The sequence below is a fragment of the Podarcis bocagei genome (assembly GCF_964188305.1).
Source record: "Podarcis bocagei genome assembly, chromosome: 5".
NCBI lineage: Eukaryota > Metazoa > Chordata > Lepidosauria > Squamata > Lacertidae > Podarcis > Podarcis bocagei.
Window position 1 is genome coordinate 59,563,179 of NC_138129.1, and position 19,249 is coordinate 59,582,427.

The 19,249-nt window shown below is 42.8% G+C and overlaps 1 protein-coding gene across 3 annotated transcripts; it reads right to left on the reverse strand.

The window, feature by feature from the left end:
* Window positions 1-5,679: 5,679 nt before the first annotated feature.
* Window positions 5,680-19,187, reverse strand: NDC1 (NDC1 transmembrane nucleoporin; the record flags this gene model as incomplete). 3 transcript variants are annotated; one of them, XM_081195389.1, is made up of 18 exons in its annotated part: window positions 5,680-5,947; window positions 6,868-7,028; window positions 7,206-7,306; window positions 7,769-7,832; window positions 8,326-8,376; window positions 8,894-9,012; window positions 9,140-9,397; window positions 10,401-10,559; window positions 11,247-11,328; window positions 12,354-12,446; window positions 12,753-12,885; window positions 14,000-14,051; window positions 14,419-14,527; window positions 15,401-15,539; window positions 16,713-16,887; window positions 17,294-17,395; window positions 17,947-18,067; window positions 19,140-19,187. In XM_081195389.1, the coding sequence occupies 18 exons, from the start codon at window positions 19,185-19,187 to the stop codon at window positions 5,884-5,886; spliced, it is 2,031 nt and encodes a 676-aa protein (XP_081051515.1). In that variant the 3' UTR covers window positions 5,680-5,883. The 3 variants fall into 3 exon arrangements, with proteins under 3 accessions (XP_081051515.1, XP_081051514.1, XP_081051513.1); XM_081195388.1 differs by having other exon boundaries at window positions 19,048-19,163; XM_081195387.1 differs by having other exon boundaries at window positions 9,140-9,391; window positions 19,048-19,150.
* Window positions 19,188-19,249: the final 62 nt, after the last annotated feature.

Consider the following 19,249-nt stretch of genomic DNA (forward strand, 5'->3'; position numbering starts at 1 on the left):
GTATATAGATTAAAGATTATTCTGACCAGTTCCTTTTAAGCTAAAACCCCTCAGTGTGTGTTTTATTCCTAGACAGAATTTAGGTCAAACTGACCATGATAGCTGGTGGTGCCATTTTGTATAGGTCAAACTGACCATGGTAGCTGGTGGTGTCTATCTCAACCTGCAGTCTACACTGTACTGCACTTGTGGCAGGGGAACCTTATGACATACAGTGTATCTGTGACAGTGGCAAAGGGGTGGAGATGTTTTGTACATTCTAGAAGAGTTAAGCACAAAAGTCGTCCTTGCTGCCCGTTCTAGGTGGATGTGCTTTGCTTCAGATGTGGAAGAACTGAGGCAGCTTGACTGTCCTAGGTTGTTATTATATGTTCACACCCATCAGCAGGAGTACACAATGAGGCAGCAAGTGCACATGGTGTGTGTTGGTGTTTGTACATATAAGAGAATCAGCACTTTTCACCTTCTTTTCTGTGCAAAAGCTGCAGCAACAATTTGCAGCCGAGTCATAGCTGTCTCTCCCCCCGCCCCGATGGTATTCAACAAAGTTTTACTCAGAGTAGACCCAATTAAATTAACAAACATACCTAAATTAGGTTCATTCATTTCAACAGGTCTACTTTGAGTAAAACTTAGTTGACTACCACTCACTGTGCTAAATGGGTAAAATAAAGTTTTCTACCAGTGTTAGTAGGAAAAATGGATGATGAATGCTCCTTTTTTTTTAGTGGGGGGTTGTTACAAGAAAGCAAATGACAAGTGAAGAGAGGACCTCTATACCCTCTTAAACTTAACCACAAGGGATAACTTAAATGCACATGGTCACTGCTGTGTGAGGGAGAGAACACTGAGGTATGACAGCCATGTTTCTTCCTCCCAGGCCTTTTCCTGAGGTAAAGTTTTGTTATTGTTAGACATTTTTTTATGATGACTTTCAGCCAAATAGCTGCCTGAGACAGCTTACAAAGGTTCACATTAAAATTCATGTCAAATTTTTAGAACAAAAAAAAAAAATCCAAACACTTTAAAATAGTCCAACACATCCACGTTTCTGCCAAAAGACAAACGGCAATCCCCACAAAAATGTCACTTAGGATGCTAAGAAGATCTCAAACCAACACCATCACCCTCAAACAAGGATCAACATTTTAAAAGTCTTGCTGCATTTTTAAGGTACCAGTTCCTCACTTTCGAGGGACGCGGGTGGCGCTGTGGGTAAAACCTCAGCGCCTAGGACTTGCCGATCGCATGGTCGGCGGTTCGAATCCCCGTGGCGGGGTGCGCTCCCATTGCTCGGTCCCAGCGCCTGCCAACCTAGCAGTTCGAAAGCACCTCCGGGTGCAAATAGATAAATAGGGACCGCTTACCAGCGGGAAGGTAAATGGCGTTTCCGTGTGCTGCGCTGGCTCGCCAGATGCAGCTTCGTCACGCTGGCCACGTGACCCGGAAGTGTCTCCGGACAGCGCTGGCTCCCGGCCTCTTAAGTGAGATGAACGCACAACCCTAGAGTCTGGCAAGACTGGCCCGTATGGGCAAGGGTACCTTTACCTTTACCTTTCCTCACTTTCATCTATTCAAACCCATCCATTCCCAATGTTACCTGAGGCAGGCCTTAAACGAAGACTGAAATTTGCCTTCCTATAAGGGAGTTCTAAACAAAGTTTCATTCAGCATGAAGTGAGCCAAAATTTTCTGAAGATAATTTTCCGAGAAATACTGTTTGAGGGCTTCACATCCCCAGCTCACCTGCAAAAAAAATATTCAGCAAAATGCCTCCCCTCAGTTTCACCACTCACAAAGAGTGTGCAGAATTTTGGGAGGCCATTTCCCCTCAGCCTTAGACCAAATAGGCAGACTGCATCTGGAGGAGCTGAATCTTACATATTTATTGGAATTTGCCAGCCAAGTGTTTGGCTGCCAGCCTTGAGCCTGTTTATAATCATGAATCTAAAGAGACAACATCATACTTGTGAACAATGTAGTCTCTCAACAAGTAGAAAGTTTTTTTTCCAGCAGAAAACAACCTAATTAGATGCATTAACCTCTTAGCTTCTGGGGGGGGGGGTATTAATTTAGCCAGTTTTTCAAAACTATAGTCCATCATTATGGCTAGCTGAATTTTCTCTAAGCTTGGCTGCTTATCCAGAGTATAACTAGGTTAAATGACTGGATAACTCTTCCTTAGTTCTAGACAGTAAAAATAATAAAATAATATAAAAGTTATAGGAGCCGTTTGTCCTTTTCTCTCCGGTAACCCATGCCAGAGGTATTGTTGATATAGCAGCCTGAGCTTAGCTTTTATTAGCTAAAACAGAAGTAATACATATGTGGTCCCTCTGGCCCCTTCTAGACTACACTCTAGGTATATGAAGCAGGGCCAATTTCTCATAACAGGCAGAGACACCCAATAATTAAACAATAGAATTATGATTTATTTTTTATTTAATATATTTACATTCTGCCTTTCTCCCAAGTTGGGATTCAAGGTAGCTTACGACATTAAAAACTTTAATTATTAAAATACATACCGTATTTTTCTGTGAATAAGACTAGGATTTTTAAGCAAAAAATTAGATTTAAAATTGGGGCTCGTCTTACACACGGGTAGTGCTGAGGGGTGTTTTCTTAATTTGGAGTCCCCCAAAATAGGGGGCATCTTATACATGGGGCGTCTTATACATGGAAAAATACAGTAATAATAAAATCAAATTAGTTAAACCAATAATTAAAATATAATGCAACTTATTTTAAACCAGCAATTAAATTATAATTTGCCCTGGTAGCACCCAGTGCAATATAACAGCAAATCTCAACATGGACAGAGCTCTCCAGATTGGATGTACAGCGATTCCAGTTGTCTTCAAGACTGATAAGGGCAATTGTGTATTTGCTTAAGGACAAGCTTTGTTATTTCAAATGCACTGGAATCAGGGAGCTCTCACAGAGGAAGTTGTCCTCTGCAACGCTAACCATAGCATATGAAGGAAAATAGGCAGGTGGGTCAAAAAATGTGCATGTGACCATAATTACAGGATCGGATGTGACAGAAATGGCTATACATACCAAAGGCTACACAAGGAGCCACAAAACCCTCCCTCCCAAACAGTTGTTTTGGGAAAGAATGGCTTTGGATTGAGATAACAGACAAGTGTCGTTTTCCAAATACAGCTTCTCTTTCTTACAGGAAACAGAAAGCTCAAACCCGAAAGTTGTTGAGCTTTCTTAATCCAACCCTAACCCCGGATGTTAATTCTGCCTTTGAAAGCCCTATCACATGCCAAGAGGCATAGGACATTTCCCCAGCAAATCCCGGTACGGCTAGGAAGATCTATGGTTCAGTAGTCTAAAAATCTATAGAGCTGTTGCTAGTCAGCAGACAATACTGCGCTAGATACAGTGGCATAGCGTGGGGGGTGCAGGGGGGGCCGGCTGCACCGGACGCAACATCTGGGGGTTAGGGTTAGGGGGCGCAAATCCACGGGTTAGGGGGCGCAAATCCATGGGTTAGGGGGCGCAAATTACTTGCCTTGCCCCGGGTGCTGACAACCCACGCTACGCCACTGGCTAGATAGACCCATGAGAGACCTGGGTACAATCTACCCTGAATTGCCCTTGCTTTGCAAAGTGTTACTTTATTTTTTGCAAATGCAATTGTTCCTCAGGAGTCAGACTGTATGGAATACTACCCTTTATCTCCCATGTTTATAAAGCGATTTCATGCTAAAAGCCACGAGAAAGTATAATAAAAACTGGCAGATTCTTAAGTCCTGTGTGTCCTGTGTTGTCATTATCACACAACCCAGCACCACACATTCTTGTTGTTTTAATTGAAGAGGAAATGGATGGTGTTTGAAAGGACACACACACACACACACACACACACACACCACACACACATTCACAGTTGCACAGACAGTAATTTGTGCATAGATTTTAGTGTGCCTTTCCCCCTTTTTCCTCAAAAGCGCACGCCAACCAAAACAATCACAATTAAACTGGCTCTTTCCTTCACAGCTAGTCCCTGTGCACTGGCCTTGGATTAGGGCTTTTCAGAAACTTCCATGTGTTAACCCTAGTTAGAGAAGGCACTTGGGGATTGAGGCGCAATTCATTTGCCTTCCATCTCTTGTGTTGGTCCCTCAGTGTATCTCAGACTCACATTGAAAATAATGGAATCATGATCTTGCTTTGATCATCTTTTCTTTATGGTTGTTGTTGTTATTGCTTGCTGTGTACAGTGGTACCTCGGGTTAAGAACTTAATTCGTTCCAGAGGTCCGTTCTTAACCTGAAACGGTTCTTAACCTGAGGCGAACTTTCACTAATGGGGCCTCCTGCTGCCACTGCGCTGCTGGCGCATGATTTCCGTTCTTATCCTGGGGCAAAGTTCTTAATCTGGAGCAACCACTTCCTGGTTAACAGAGTTTGTAACCCGAAGCGTCTGTAACCCGAGGTACCACTGTATTAGAAAATTAAAACAATCTAAAAAATGATAAAAGAATAGAACCATTGTATTTCTGGCTCTTCCTGAAACTACACCCACCATGGAGACATAATTGAAATAAAGCAGCTGGTCCTCCTGAGCTACTAAATCTGGTGAGGCACTTGAGAACAGTCACTCACAGAACCCTAAAGTGGATGAACGAGAATTGATGGGGTGTTCCGACTGATCTGACTTCCAGCCTCAGGATCCCTTTCCTGTCACATCATGCTAAGCCCTCAACAAAGTTTGAGAAACTAGGTTGTATTGCAGATCGGCTTGTCATTAAGGGCAAAGCAAGACTCTTTGGATGAAAGGAGGCAATGCATACTATTTACATGTAGAACAGTGACCTCTGGTGGTGAACCAAAGATATAGCCAGACCTTTTTTATTTCTTTATTTATAAAAGTTTATATATTTACCACCATTTAGAAACTGCAACATCAGGATGGTGTGCAGCAGAAAAACAATCGCTCAAATGTATGTAAATTTCTACTTAATTCTCCAATCTGTAAAGCAAAGAATAGCATGTTTGTCTGACGTCTTCATTTTCTTCATTGAACAGGCCAGCCACAAGATAACGTTTTATACTGGATGATTCAGCATTAGAATCCTCTGCATCCGCACAGTGGCTCTTCAAATGATTTATGGGCCCCTCAGCTTAAATAGTGAATTCAACCTGCTTTCCCTGGCAGTTCCCTCGCTGTGAGAAGTGAGGTTACAGGGAACCAGGCAGAGGGCCTTCTCGGTAGTGGCCCCTGCCCTGTGGAACGCCCTCCCAGCAGATGTCAAGGCAATAAACAACTATTTTACTTTTAAAAGACAACTGAAGGCGGCCCTGTTTAGAAAAGTTTTTAATATCTGATGCTGTATTGTTTTTAATATTCAGTTGAAAGCCGCCCAGAGTGGCTGGGGAAAGCCACTTATTATGAGAAGAAAAGTGCCATACCAGTAAAGATCATGTAGAAAAAACCATACCCTCCTTCAAATCAGAGCAATCTCATATATCGGGGGTGTGGCACTAATGGCCCTTCAGATGTCATTGGACTCTTAACTCCCATCAGCCCCAGCCAGCATGATCAACAGTCAGGGATGTGTGGAGGTGTTGCCCAAAATGTCTGGAAGGACACAGGTTCCCATTATCTGCCATACATAAATCATAATAGCATTCAACTACTGCAGACCATCATTCATTTAAAAAAAACAAAACACTTTATTATACAAAATGTCAAATAACGTATTCCAAGTGTTTCAAGTACTTCTGTTGACAGTTTAGTCACCCCGTGACTTGCAATTAAAGTACACCTCTGGAAAGTCAGTAGGACAGATCAAATCAGTTTCAATTTCTTTTGATTTGAGGCAGCATTATTCACCTGTTAACAGCACAGGCAGTTTGACTTCAACTATTCCTTGAACTCCAGGAACTGCTGGAGTCTTTTCTTGACTTCTGCAGATACTTGCACAGCACTGGAGAACAGAAAAAACACAAAACATATTTTGCAGACCTGCTCCCCAAACACTTCAATATACAAAGTTCGGAAAGGGTTTGATGACTTTCTTTAAAAAAACGTGAAGCCTAAACCACCCGGGCAAATAAATGTAGCTCAACATTATCATCCCTCTGCTATCACTTGGAAATTCAAGGAAATGGAAGGATGGTAATGCTGGGGTCAACTCATGGTCTAGGAGGGTAGTGACATGATAAAAGGCTTTTCAGTTGCTATCATGCAGCTCCTGGTTTCTTCAAAGCACCGTTAGGCTGCGTACGCATTATACTTTCAAAGCACATTTCCCCCCTACAACACTGTAGTTTACGTCTCAGAGTTAGAATTCTTAGTACAGTGGTACCTCGGGTTAAGTACTTAATTCGTTCCGGAGGTCCGTTCTTGACCTGAAGCTGTTCTTAACCTGAAGCACCACTTTAGCTAATGGGGCCTCCTGCTGCTGCCGCGCCGCCAGAGCATGACTTCTGTTCTCATCCTGAAGCAAAGTTCTTAACCTGAGGTACTATTTCTGGGTTAGCAGAGTCTGTAACCTGAAGCGTATGTAACCTGAAGCGTATGTAACCCAAGGTACCACTGTAATCCTTAACCAACTACAGTGCCTAGAATTATTTGAGGGGGCAAATGTGCTCTGAATGTGCTTTCAAGGTATAGTGTGTATGCTGCCTTAGAAGCACATTTCTGTACAAAGCTACACAGATTGCTGTGCATAACAATTTGTAAAATCCCTGGCAGAGAGTTATTTTATTTTCTCTACGTAGAGTAGAGCATGGTTCCTGCTAACCTTTAATTTTCATTCATTTGTGAAAAGAGATGGAAGCCTACGGTACATCTCATTATATTTAGAAATGAACATTAAGGCAGCTTTATGAGCCCAAACCTCACTTTAAGTGCTCTCCAAAAGTGGTGATGATCCGATAGATTGCAGTTTTCAGTGACGCTCTTAAGGCAAATCGAAGGGTTTTGTAGGAAGTGTCTGCCAGACTTCCTGAAATCCGGGGGGGTTTGCTGGAAACATGAGGAAGCTTGAACTGCTTGTCTACCACCTAGGATGAAAATAAACCAACAGGAAACTTAAGCACCAATATCCTCCTTACCTTATCAGACCTTTCTTCTATGGTTAAAATTTCCTTGAAAAAAGTCACGGCAAAACCAAAACCAATCTTTCAACACGTTATGAGTTCATATCACTTTTTTTCAAATAAAAAAGTAAATCTCCTCACCTCTTGAAGAGTTAGCAACGTATTCAGAATAGAAGGCAGTGTTGTTTGGACAACTCCGTATCTGTCTTCGGTAAATGAAGCTGCTATGAGATGCGACAAACCTAAAGAAAGGAATAATTTGTAGTCTGGATAACTTGTTGCTTAGTCTGGGATTATAACCCAGTGGGAAGCAGAGGAGAGGGCAGAGGGTGAAGAAAAAGCTGGGGTGGAGGAGGCCCCTTTTCCCACCCTTTGGACCCCCGGGGAACTCTACAAACCAGCTGTAGGCAGCCTGAGGAAATGCCATCTACCTTGGCCCTGCCCATTAAAAGCAAGTCTAGAGTATGCAACTAGGGAGATGTCTGATGTTTCCAGAAACTCTTCTGGTTGTGAGGCTTTTGTGGGTGAGCTGAGAGTTTGTTTCAACCCTGGGTGAGAACCCAGAAACTGAGAGGGAGGGTGTGCCAAAAGAAAAATGAATTGATATTGCTGAGTGAATTTCACTGCAAGGTTACCACATAAATCAAAGGGAGCAGCATAAACATTCACCTGAGAGCCATTTCCAATATGAAGAAAGTGCTTACCTTCCAATGCCCAAATATGCATTTGGGTATCAGAAAAGAGAGCCTGAATTGAAGCCTCGGGGTTCTGGAAAAGAGAGAAAGAGAAAGAGAAAGAGAAAGAGAGAGAGAGGTGTTTTTGCAAACCCTTTAGCCAACCATATATACAGAACGTTTCAAATACAGAAATAAAATGAACTAACCAAAGTTTAGCCATCACGAGCTCTGTATGAAAAGTTAATCTGAAAATAGTTTCAGTGCTCAGTGTGTTAACCCTATGAAGATTAGTATTTTGAAGCTAAATTTTCAGTTTGCACAGCATTTGTTTCAAGGATCAATGTACCAAGTCCTAATTCAGGGATGAGGGACCTGTCCCCCTGCAAATGTCCTATCAGCCCCAGCCAGCAGGGCCAATGGTCAGGGATGATGAGAGTTGCTTTCAGGGCAACAGTTTCCCCTATCTTGTTTGAGTTCAATAGTTATGAGCATAGGTTTCATAGGAGTAGTTCAAAAGGTAGTAACAACAATAATTCTTTGCTGCCCAGTTAGTTTCGATCACTAAGTCATGTCCTCATCCTTACCTTGCTGAAAAAATACATTATCAGTACTCGTTTTGATAAGAAGCTTTTGATCTGGAAGAAGAAAATATCAATGAAAAGACAACGGAACATCTTTGGCAGATCAAAATGATATTTACTCTCTGTTTAAAAGTAATCCAAAACTTTTAAGATTCACTGGTTGACACCCCAATCCTAAAATGAGTTTGTTGGAACTAATTCCCAACAATTTAAAACAGTATGCAGGTCCAAATAAATGCATTTCAGGTTTTATCTTAGTCTCTCTCCACGGTCTAGATATTCTGAACTGCAAGCACTGCATTTGACAGTGGTTTCTGTTCTGCAACCCACATTTATTTTAATCAAGAGCTTCAGCAGAGTACAGGCTTCAATCTTTGGAGTTGTGTCAATGATCGGAACAAAAATGTGCTGCTTCATTGCAGGGATAGGAGTTGCTATCAAGTGGTCATTGCTGAAAGTTTACAGATTGTTTTGGGAAATGCACTAAACTACATTACAAAGCACTGGGGAAATGTACAAGAAAATAATGCTGGTGGAAGTATTGACTCATTAATTGCTTGATTTCATATACCTGCTCTTTCTTGCTCTGCAGCCACGTATAGATAAAACTTGGTTGTACTGCTACATTTGCACCGCCTGCAAGAGCACTCATTGGGTAGGGTTCAGGAGAAGAGGCTGTCCACTGCAGATCTACAAGAGAAATCCAAACTGTTGGTTCCCCACCCTTTTTTAAAAAAAACCCAAAAAGCCTAACTGGGTGTCCCAGTAATTAAGTAGCCAAGTGCTCAAACTAAGGTTGGGAGAGAAAAAATTCTACCTGAACTTGTTGTCCATAATTTTGGTCCTCTCCTCATAATATGGGGACTTTGGACAGATCCATTCCAAGGAGAATTTAAATCCAGCACGCCAGTCTTGCGACTCAGAGGAGTGAAAGGTGACCCTAAATTGCTTCTGGCGTCAGAAGAAGGGGATGTCTTCAAAGGCAACAGAGATGATTTGACCAGAGAAGGCATTTGGGTTCGAGGAAGCATAATGGACCTTGGAGTGTGAAATGATGTTTCTTCAGCAGCTGCTTCTGGCAAATAAGAATATTTTACAAGAAGTACTCAAAATGGTTTATACCAACAAGTAGCATTCACTAAGTCATGCACTTTGCAAACCTAATGTTTTAGTAACTAACTGACAGAGATCCAAATCCCAGCTGGGCAGCAACAGGTGGTGATATATTCCTTAGGGCTGCTTCATACTTTATTATACTTCAATTGTATCGGCTGTGGTCTAAACCACTGGGCCTCTTGGGCTTGCCGATCGGAAGGTCGGCGGTTCGAATCCCCACGAAGGGGTGAACTCCCGTTACTCTGTCCCAGCTCCTGCCAACCTAGCAGTTTGAAAGCATGCCAGTGCAAGTAGACAAATAGGTACCGCTGTGGCGGGAAGGTAAATGGCGTTTCCATGCCCTCTGATTATAAACAGTGTTTCTGTGTGCTCTGGCTTCTGTCACGGTCCTCCGTGCGCCAGTAGCGGTTTAGTCATGCTGGCCACATGACCCGGAAAACTGTCTGTGGACAAACACCGGCTCCCTCGGCCTGAAAGCAAGATGAGCGCCACAACCCCATAGACGCCTTTGACTGGACTTAACCGTCCAGGGGTCCTTTACCTTTACCTTATAATTGTTTACTGGGGGGGACACACTGCTGTAACACAAGCAAAGCATGAAGGGCAGATGCATATCTCATGACATAAAGTGGACAGAAACCACAGGGAGTTCCCTAGTACATTTTCACTGCAGGCTGAGCAATGTGTGCCTGTGAACATGGGTTTACTGTAAGAAAACACCAGCACAACCATGGCAAGGCAGCATTCCCACATAAAGTCTGAAGCCGCTCTTTATGAACACCCACTGGAATGTGTGTTTTTTAAAGAAAAAAAAATCAGCAAAAGCTCCGAATGCAACTGAAACAATAAATCAGCTGTCCTACCCCTTTTTGAAATAAGATTCTCCCCAAACACCCATTGGCAGGCCCAGCTGTGATTTGGAGTCTCAAGAACTGCAGCATTGCAACTGATTCATCCAGTACCTGGAGGGCTAGAGGGCTGTCTCATGTCCCCCACAGACTGCTGTTTCAGCCTCCCATTTGCAGCTGCGGCCTCCTGGTGCGTTATCAGTCTCTGTGTCAGATCACTTAAAAGTTTCAAGCACTCCTGGGAGATTGAAGTCCAGTTATGAGGGTGTCCACCTTTTACAGACAAGCAGAATGTCTAGACTTAAAAACTTATTATTAGTATTAATTACATTTGTTAGTCACTTTATCTTGCCCAAGGCAACTCAGAGCAACTTACAACCAAAAAAATCTAGCCAATTTACATAGCATGAAGTAGCCCAAAACAGGGGTCAGGCTATTACACAAGCCCTTATATCACAGTGAAGTATGTGAAGTAAAAAAAAAAATCAACTCCAAACATCAACCCTTTAAATGCCCAAAGTTGTGGTCAAACTGTTAGGCCATGAATATAGCGACATCATATAGCCATCAGAAGCTAGTCAATAAACACTGGAACATCAGGCAGTGGAGTGAGGCGTTTCCAACATATTTCACAAAATTGTATTGGGGTCCAAAAAGCCCAAATAAAATATGCATAGCTGCATTACTTTTAATGCATGCGACAAGCACCGTCTGCTTTGCCAATGCAGAGGGGAAATGCTGTTTGTACACAATCCATCTTGGACCTCCTCATACCTTGTTTTGGACACAATGGCGGTCAGCATAAGATGCTCTGTATAAAAACCTACCTTTACTCACACTAGTATTTGCTAATTACAACAATGAAAACAGAGCAACTCTCCTCAAAGTCAGCTTCTTACAGAATACTTCTCACTTTCCCTTTCTGACTTAATGGGTTGTAGATATTTTATTTCCGAATACCTGGCTGGCTAAGGCTGAAGACCTCTTGACGCCGCACAGAAGAATACTGGGAAAGGAACATCAAGTCCTGTAAAGCCAAGAACTGCAGGGGGAAATGTTTATAAGTATTAACAGCTGTAACGTTTTTACTCAGATTTTATCACTAAAATTCCCTTCACTCTGCCCCCTCAAAATAAATTAGAAATTAAAAAAATGTCCAGTAGCACCTTAGAGACCAACTAAGTTTGTTCTGGGTATAAGCTTTTCGTGTGCATGCACACTTCTTGAGATACTTCTTCAGATACAGGTATCTGCATGCACACGAAAAGCTTATACCCAGAACAAACTTAGTTGGTCTCTAAGGTGCTACTGGACATTTTTAAATTTTAAATTTATTTCGACTGCATCAGACCAACACGGCTATCTACCTGAACCCTCAAAATAAATTATTTTCAAATTATTACTTTTTTCCAGACCCACCTGAGAACTGCATTTTCATTAAGTGCTAGATAAGGGACAAAGAGCTTCAGCCATTTTAGGTATGCAAGCAAACGTATAAGAAATTACTCTGATACGCAGACAAATTTTTGCACTAAAATGTTGCACTGGTGAAGCATTTGGCAGGATCTGATTGAGCTGCTAGAGTTATGAAAATGGATGGAGAATGGAAGTGGATTTATGGCTGCCATTTGCTAAGCTGATAAGGCAAGCCAGAAAGAATGGCCTAAGGAAGGAGACAATAGAAGCATTAGGGACCTAGGGAAAGAGGGGTTCAGATCCTGAAACAGAAGCACAGCGACTTCAGAAAGGGGAGGGAGAAAGAAATGATCCAGAGGAATGGGGGGTGGGGAGGAATGTGACAGGGGAAGGAAAACCAGGAACATGGGCAAAAGAAACTTATGGCTAGAAGTTACAGAGGTGAGAAAAGATTACATTCCCATAGCGATCTGAAAAACCAGTCAAATCCTTGGCTGCAAGCTTCTAGTGTGAATTTTATTGGTAGATTGAAAAATACCTTGCATGAAACCCCATGCTTTATCACTTAAATTTTACTCAAATTGCTTCTATTATAACAAAGATTACGCAAGAGGCAATTTGACAAGTTTGTGTATTTAACCAAACTCATACCTTTATAAGAGGTGGGGGGTTGCTGCTTAAAATTTTAGGTAAACACTGGTCGGTTTCTTCCGCAAATGTCGGCTGGACAGGAAAGTGATGTGCCTGAAAATGGAATGCATACTGTAGCTGAAGCTTGCCATGAGAAACACCCCTTTGTCAAAATTAATAAGAATATATACTGTGATCATTTGCAAGCCTGGTCAAACCAGCAAAACGGACAGGCTGTCAACCCAACCCAGCCCTGACAAGAAAGCAGGGGAAAGGAATGTAAAATTATCCAACTGAAAACCGATTAATCTGATCTCAAGAGTTCCTGCTGTGCTATACAAAAAGTATAAGAGCATTCATGCATTGCTTTAAAAATGGAAGAGATAGTAAGATTGTATGTATCAGACATACAGCACCAACCTCAGTGGCATAGATTCTGAAGAGCAGCCATGCAATGTACCAAGTCATCAGAAGAAACACGCCACATAGCCAGCTGTGGTACAGAAGGGACAAATCCAAGAGACCAGCCATCGTGTCCAGAGGATGAAGTTTACTGGAAGGCCGGGGGGGGGGGAGCCAACTCCATTAGATGGTGTTTTTTGCAATGAGCAGTATATAAAAACAAGCTGGTCTATATCAAAAGGGTCGCTTTTGATATATGCTCACACAACACAACAAATGAAATATGCAAGTGGAAATGTGATTCTAATACTTCTGTTGTGAAAGTGTTTCCCATACGATTGCTCAGGGCATAGTGGAAGACATTTAGGACATTCTCCACTGACACAGAATCAAACAGACTCAGTAAGTCCACCAAGGATGCCTGAGAAGTCTGTTCTTTGTTACTTCCCACTGCCAGAGAGGATAAGGTCGCCATCATTCCCCAATGAGCCTCAAACATCTTTAAAATCTCCCAACACTGTAAGAACTATCCCTGGTGGAAAGCTTTAGTGTTCAGTCTATTTATCCTACTCCATGGAAGAATATTATTCTCCTGTGGGCACCATCAGACTGGTGGGGTGGAGCTGGAAAGTTAGTTTTGAAGCTCTGTACAACATCAAAGCTGCATGTGACCTTGACTGGCCATCAATTGCAGGAAGGACGCCCATACCAGGGTGGTGGGGGAGGCCAGGTTTCTTTTTTACTTAGCACATCTTGTTAGAAAGAAACATCTGTGCTAGACCACCCTCAGTAAGAATCCAGAAACTCCAATTAAATGCATCACTTTTCACTGACAGGAGTAGGTTGCTAGGGGAATTACTATACCACTACTCTAGTATTTGCATAAGCATTCCTATTGTATTCTGGGCTCAATTAAAAGTGTTGGTTTTAATATCTAAGTGGCTAAACTCCATCAGCCTACCTGAATTGTTTCTACCCCAACTGAACGCTAGGAGAACTGCAATTGTAAAGCATGAAGTCTGAGCTTGTTTCCTCCCCCCTCTTCCTTTCCCATTCCTTCTTCCTTGTGTGTCACGTTATACGCCTGAAAATGGGGACAGTCTTGCTAGCTTGGTGTTGTTTTTTTAGCTGCTCTGGGAGTCTCATTTCCTAAAGCATGGGGTAGGAATCTGACAACCTGCAAAATGTACAAGGAGTTACTCTATTACAAGATGAAGAGTTAGAAATTCAATTTATTTATTTATTTATTTATTATAGGTACTAACCTATCAGTCTGAAGGTTCATTGTGGTAATTATCCATGCCCTTGGAATATAACCTAAAATGCCACAAATGGGGGGGGGGGAATCAAGCTGTAAAAACACAGGTGTATTAACACTTCCATAGAGGAAATGTATTTCTGGCATAAAAATATATTACCAACAGAAATTTGAAAGTTTTAAGGAAAAGAAATGGTGATAAATTGGGGCAAAACTCCGCTACGCAGAACATTTCCCCCCTCCCCTATACTGGCCTCTGTTGACCCCACAAGTTGGGCACGACTATGGCAGCCAACTCTTATGTAAAGCCCCCTCCCACCCCAATTCAGCAGCTTGTTATCAGGGAAACGCTGCCTTACTTCCCACTCGTATCATTTACAGAAAAGGGGGCAGGGGGAGAGAAGTAAAATTACCAAAAATTCTTACCAAAGAAATAGTAAGCAGCACAAAAGTTTCTGACCATATAAAGCGACTCCACACAACTATGCTTTGCAAGCAACGGAAGTGATCTCCTGAAGCGCAGATACTTGTATTGCTGAAAAAGATTGGGCAAATGTTTAACAGCAGAATATTCTTATCCACATACCATATATCAGACTTTGGAGTTAAAAATATGTCACATTTTAAACTCAGAAATGATTTCAGATACTGCAAGATCCTGATAGATATTAAGAGTACGTTTTCTTCTATTTTAGAATTACTCTCTTCCCAAATACTGTATTACTGTAGGTTACTGGCTTGGATCCAAAGGTGTCCTACATGAGTGGAAAGGCACTTCTGTGTGTGCATGGCAGCCAAACCAAATTATTCTGATTTCACCATCCTGCCACAGCCCCACTCTGCTGGATTCTAGGGAGTCCCCAAAATCCTCAAGGACATCCTTTGCATATGGAACACAAGGGCTTGTAAAGGGGGAGCAGCCTAGAAAACACTATGGGAAAAGCAGAGTTCTTTGGATCCAACCCACTGTACTGTGGTAAAATGGCTACAATAAACTGAATTACTGTCACATGGCATCAAAGCCCAAGTATAACAGGGTGACAGACAATCTCAAGAATCATTCGTTTGGATCCTGAGAACTGCAAGCGGATATAAGAGATCGTTGAAAGAAGGAAGCTCTGCTCATGTGGCCAGCATGACTAAAACGCTTCTGGCACAACAGAACACTGTGAGGGAAGCCAGAGTGCACGGAAACGCTGTTTATCTTCCCGCCACAGTGATACCTATTTATCTACTTACACTGGTGTACTTTCGAACTGCTAGGTTGGCAGAAGCAATGGGACAGAGCAATGGGAGTTCACCCTGTCACACAGATTCAAACCGCTGACCTTCATGATCACATAAAAGCAAAAGCACTACAGGTGGCCCAGTGTTTGAATTCTATTCCTGCTGTTACTTGCGCACTTACCTGTATAACTGGAAATGGAAGGTAGTTCAAATTGTTAACAAGATACCGAAGGCTATAGCTGTAACCCATAAAGGCTCCAAGAAGCAAGAGGAAGAGGTGGTACTCATTCAGGCACATGTGCAGATCAGCATCAGCTACACTGAAGCAAAGCAGTAATTTTAGCCTTTAGTTGCACAGGAAGATAACAACTCTATAATTAATTCTACTTTTAAGGAAATGTTATCCAATTTTGAAAAATCAAGGTGGCGGAGGACTCATTCCAAAACACTGTCCAGCAACTATGAAAAAAAAGTTTTACTCTCGTTTATCTATTACATAATAAACAGACTGAAACACACATTCCCCAACTTTATATTCAATTCGCCTTGTAGATATACATAGGTACTCATATGGTACTGCAAGGAGGTGCTCATTTTTAACTACTGACTTTTTAAAAAATGATAAAAATTGCACAAATATTGGGGGGCAGTGGCAGCATCCTGAGCACTATCCAACAGATAACTGCAACCGACTACAGTGGTACCTTGGGTTAAATACTTAATTCGTTCCGGAGGTACGTTCTTAACCTGAAACTGTTCTTTACCTGAAGCACTGTTCTTAACCTGAAGCACAATTTCTGTTCTCATCCTGAAGCAAAGTTCTTAACCTGAGGTAATATTTCTGGGTTAGCGGAGTCTGTAACCTGAAGTGTATGTAACCTGAAGCATATGTAACCCGAGGTACCACTGTATAATCCTTGTGGGATCACTGGCTGGAGTTAGCTAGTGTGAGAATTGCATTTTCTCAGCAACCTTGACTTGCGTTCTAAAAATAGGGAAAAGGCTACAGAAAAAGGTGCAGCCTCTTTGGAGAATTTTAACCCAGGTTTGTAAATAATTACATGTATTATTTTTAGTCTGCAAAAATGTTACTAACTTCCTATAGAAGCTACAGTATAGGGGAAGCCCTGTCCTCTATGGACTTCATGGAAATGCAAGCTTCTAGCCATTTGGCAGGCTAGTTGTCAACAAAAACCCTTATACTGAGGAGCTTAGAAGAGGAGAGATGGAGCAAACATTCCCTCCTCCACCAAGTCTCTCCTTGCCTCACCTGTCGCTACAAGGCTACTTTTATCTTCTGCACCCAAAGGGTCACAAGTACACAGCAATTTATTTCTCAGGAAACATTTGCTTGCACACATCTTCCTACCAGCTTTCTATACTTGCAGCAAAATGAGAATCACCTAATGTGAACTATCTGGCAGCATTTCATTATTAGCATTCACAAGAAGTTGCATTTTAATAAACAGCTCTTGAACCACCCCCAGGGTTACCTTTCTGTAGCTGTGCAGGGTACAGATAAAAAGAGAAACTTCCCCTTCGTCATAACTGCTGCACACCAAGCTACCAGCATTCCCATTACAGCATGAGCAACGGAATGGATCACTTGCTGCGGGTGGATAATCTTGCTTATCAGAGCTAACCGGGAGCAAGGAATAGAAGGCACAACTGCAAAGTAAGAAGGCAAATAAGAATGTTTAACCACCTCCTGACTTAAAGGGTATCACATTACGTACATACTTTGTGTCACATTTCAAGACACTACATTCAGGCAATCACTGCTCCACATTTAAGCACTCATGAGTTCAGTGTAGGATAGTGAGTTCTTTAAAAAAAGCCAAATAAGACCTTCAGTAGTGGAGAATGGTCTTTAAGGATTTAGCACAGCATTTAGAGTTATTCCACATTTATTAATGGAGAGTTTTAAGAGCAAAGGTAGGAAACTAAGTTTCTACTGACACACAAAGAAACAGATTCCAAAGTTTAAAACAAAGCCTAACGTTATGCATAGAGTTAAGCACAAATCAGCAAATCGAACGGCACTTTTTAAGTTGATGCAGCTTTCAACACCAACCTGCATGAAACTCAACGTTGAAGATGCTTATTACCAGTATGACCACAGACATTAGCAGTATGCAGAAAATAACGTAGGAGGTATACAGGTCATTGAATGAGCCTAAGACAGGGGGGAAAATATGAATCAGAAGTACTATACAACATATCTACTACTAGATCTTAGTGCCTACAAGGTTGGGCTGAGACCTAGGGGGTCTTTGGTGTATCTCTCACCTCAGCCATAAATTCAGCGATCACATTCACACATCACACTAAACCATTCTTGCTGTTGTTACTGTTATTACCCTGCCTTCCTCCCAGTCCAGAAATTGTAATTCCAGAGGTAACTCTGATAATACCTATGGCATGTCTGGATGGAGGATACAGAGGGGTGTGCGGGTGTGTGTAGCAACCAGCCTACTGTACAAAGTCACCATTTACATTTGTTGCTCTACCTACTTTTGCCTCTGCCCCCCCCCCCCATCATTGGCATGGGGCCCTCAGGCTGAAAAGAATGATCCCCATCCTTGCTCTACATGTAATACAAGAACACTGGCCTAAATGTTAGGGCTGTTGTAAGGATTGCTGTGATAATATGCCCAAATAATGTTGAATAAAAAACTGCATAAATACTGCTCTGTAACATTTGTCTCAGGCAGGGCACTGACATACTTGTGATCCATTGTACTGGGTGGAAGAAGTCAATGCTGCTGATGCTGATGAAGGCTGCAATACACAGAGGAAGCAGCAGCACCGACCAAGCAAGGCTTGCAGCTGCTCTCCATCCCAAGATCTGGAAAGGAAACAAAAATATATCCAAACACAGACTCCATAAACCAGGATGTAGATGTAGACAAATTGCCCATTTAAACAGTTACTCAAGGTGAACCTCTCTCAAGACTGGTGGAGAGAGGTGGGGGAAAGAGAAATAGAACTTTTGGAAAACTTTAAGTCAAAATGATTTACCGTATTTTTCGCCCCATAGGGCGCACCGGCCCATAGGGTGCACCTAGTTTTTTTTGGGAGGGGGGAATAAAGAAAAACATTTTTATTTCCCCCCCAGGCGCAGGGCTGGGGCGGGGGAAGGCCAAGCTTCTCCTGACCCCAGCCCCCAGAACAGGCTGCTATCCGCAAGCCTAGGGAGCCCGGCAGGAAGTCGCGCCGGTCTCCCCAGGCTTGCAGATATCTGCCCAAAGCCTGGGGCGCTCAGCGTGCCCCAGGCTTCGGGGTGCAGGCACCTCCCACCGCCAGCCTCCAAACCAGGTCGGGGAACAGCGGGAAGGCGCGCTCTGCCTCCCCGCTGTCCCCAAGCTTGTGGGGCTGGCGGTGGGGAGCAAACAACCCCAGCTCCACTCCCACCTAGAAAACGTTGGTGCCACCTTTTCCTGGCAGCATTCCTCTGCTGTTATAGCAGCATGCATGCAGAGGTTCAACGAAGACAGCCTTTCCCAGGATGGAAAGGGCCGACCGACCTCTTGGGCAGCAACTTCTGCTTCAGTCTAAGGCAGGAACCTTAGGTAGGAGAACTGGCAACCCGATACAGTACTGGAAAGTAATGGCAATTCTACTGGGCTATGTTCTCATAAAAAAACAACACCCTACTCCAGTTTAACTTGCCTGCAGTTCTCTTCAGTTCTCCCCAAAAGATAAAACTGAATGAATCTTGGCAGTTTTACAAGCCTGTGCTTAAAAACTATGGGTTTATTGGAGCCAATCCAAAGCGAGAGTCCCCCGCCCACTTGCCAAAGGGAGGAATTGGGAACCCATTGATACCTCTGAAGCATGAAGTGGCGTTGCGCAAACACGCATTAGCTTTATTCGGGTGTTCGTGCACATGTGCTTAATGCGCGAGCATTCATACATACATTTAGCTGTTCCCGCGTTGAATGAAACATCATCCCTCGCCCTCCCATGCCGCTCGCGGATAGGAACTGCTTCAGTTCCCGGATGCTATCCCAGGGAGCCCTGCTCCCGT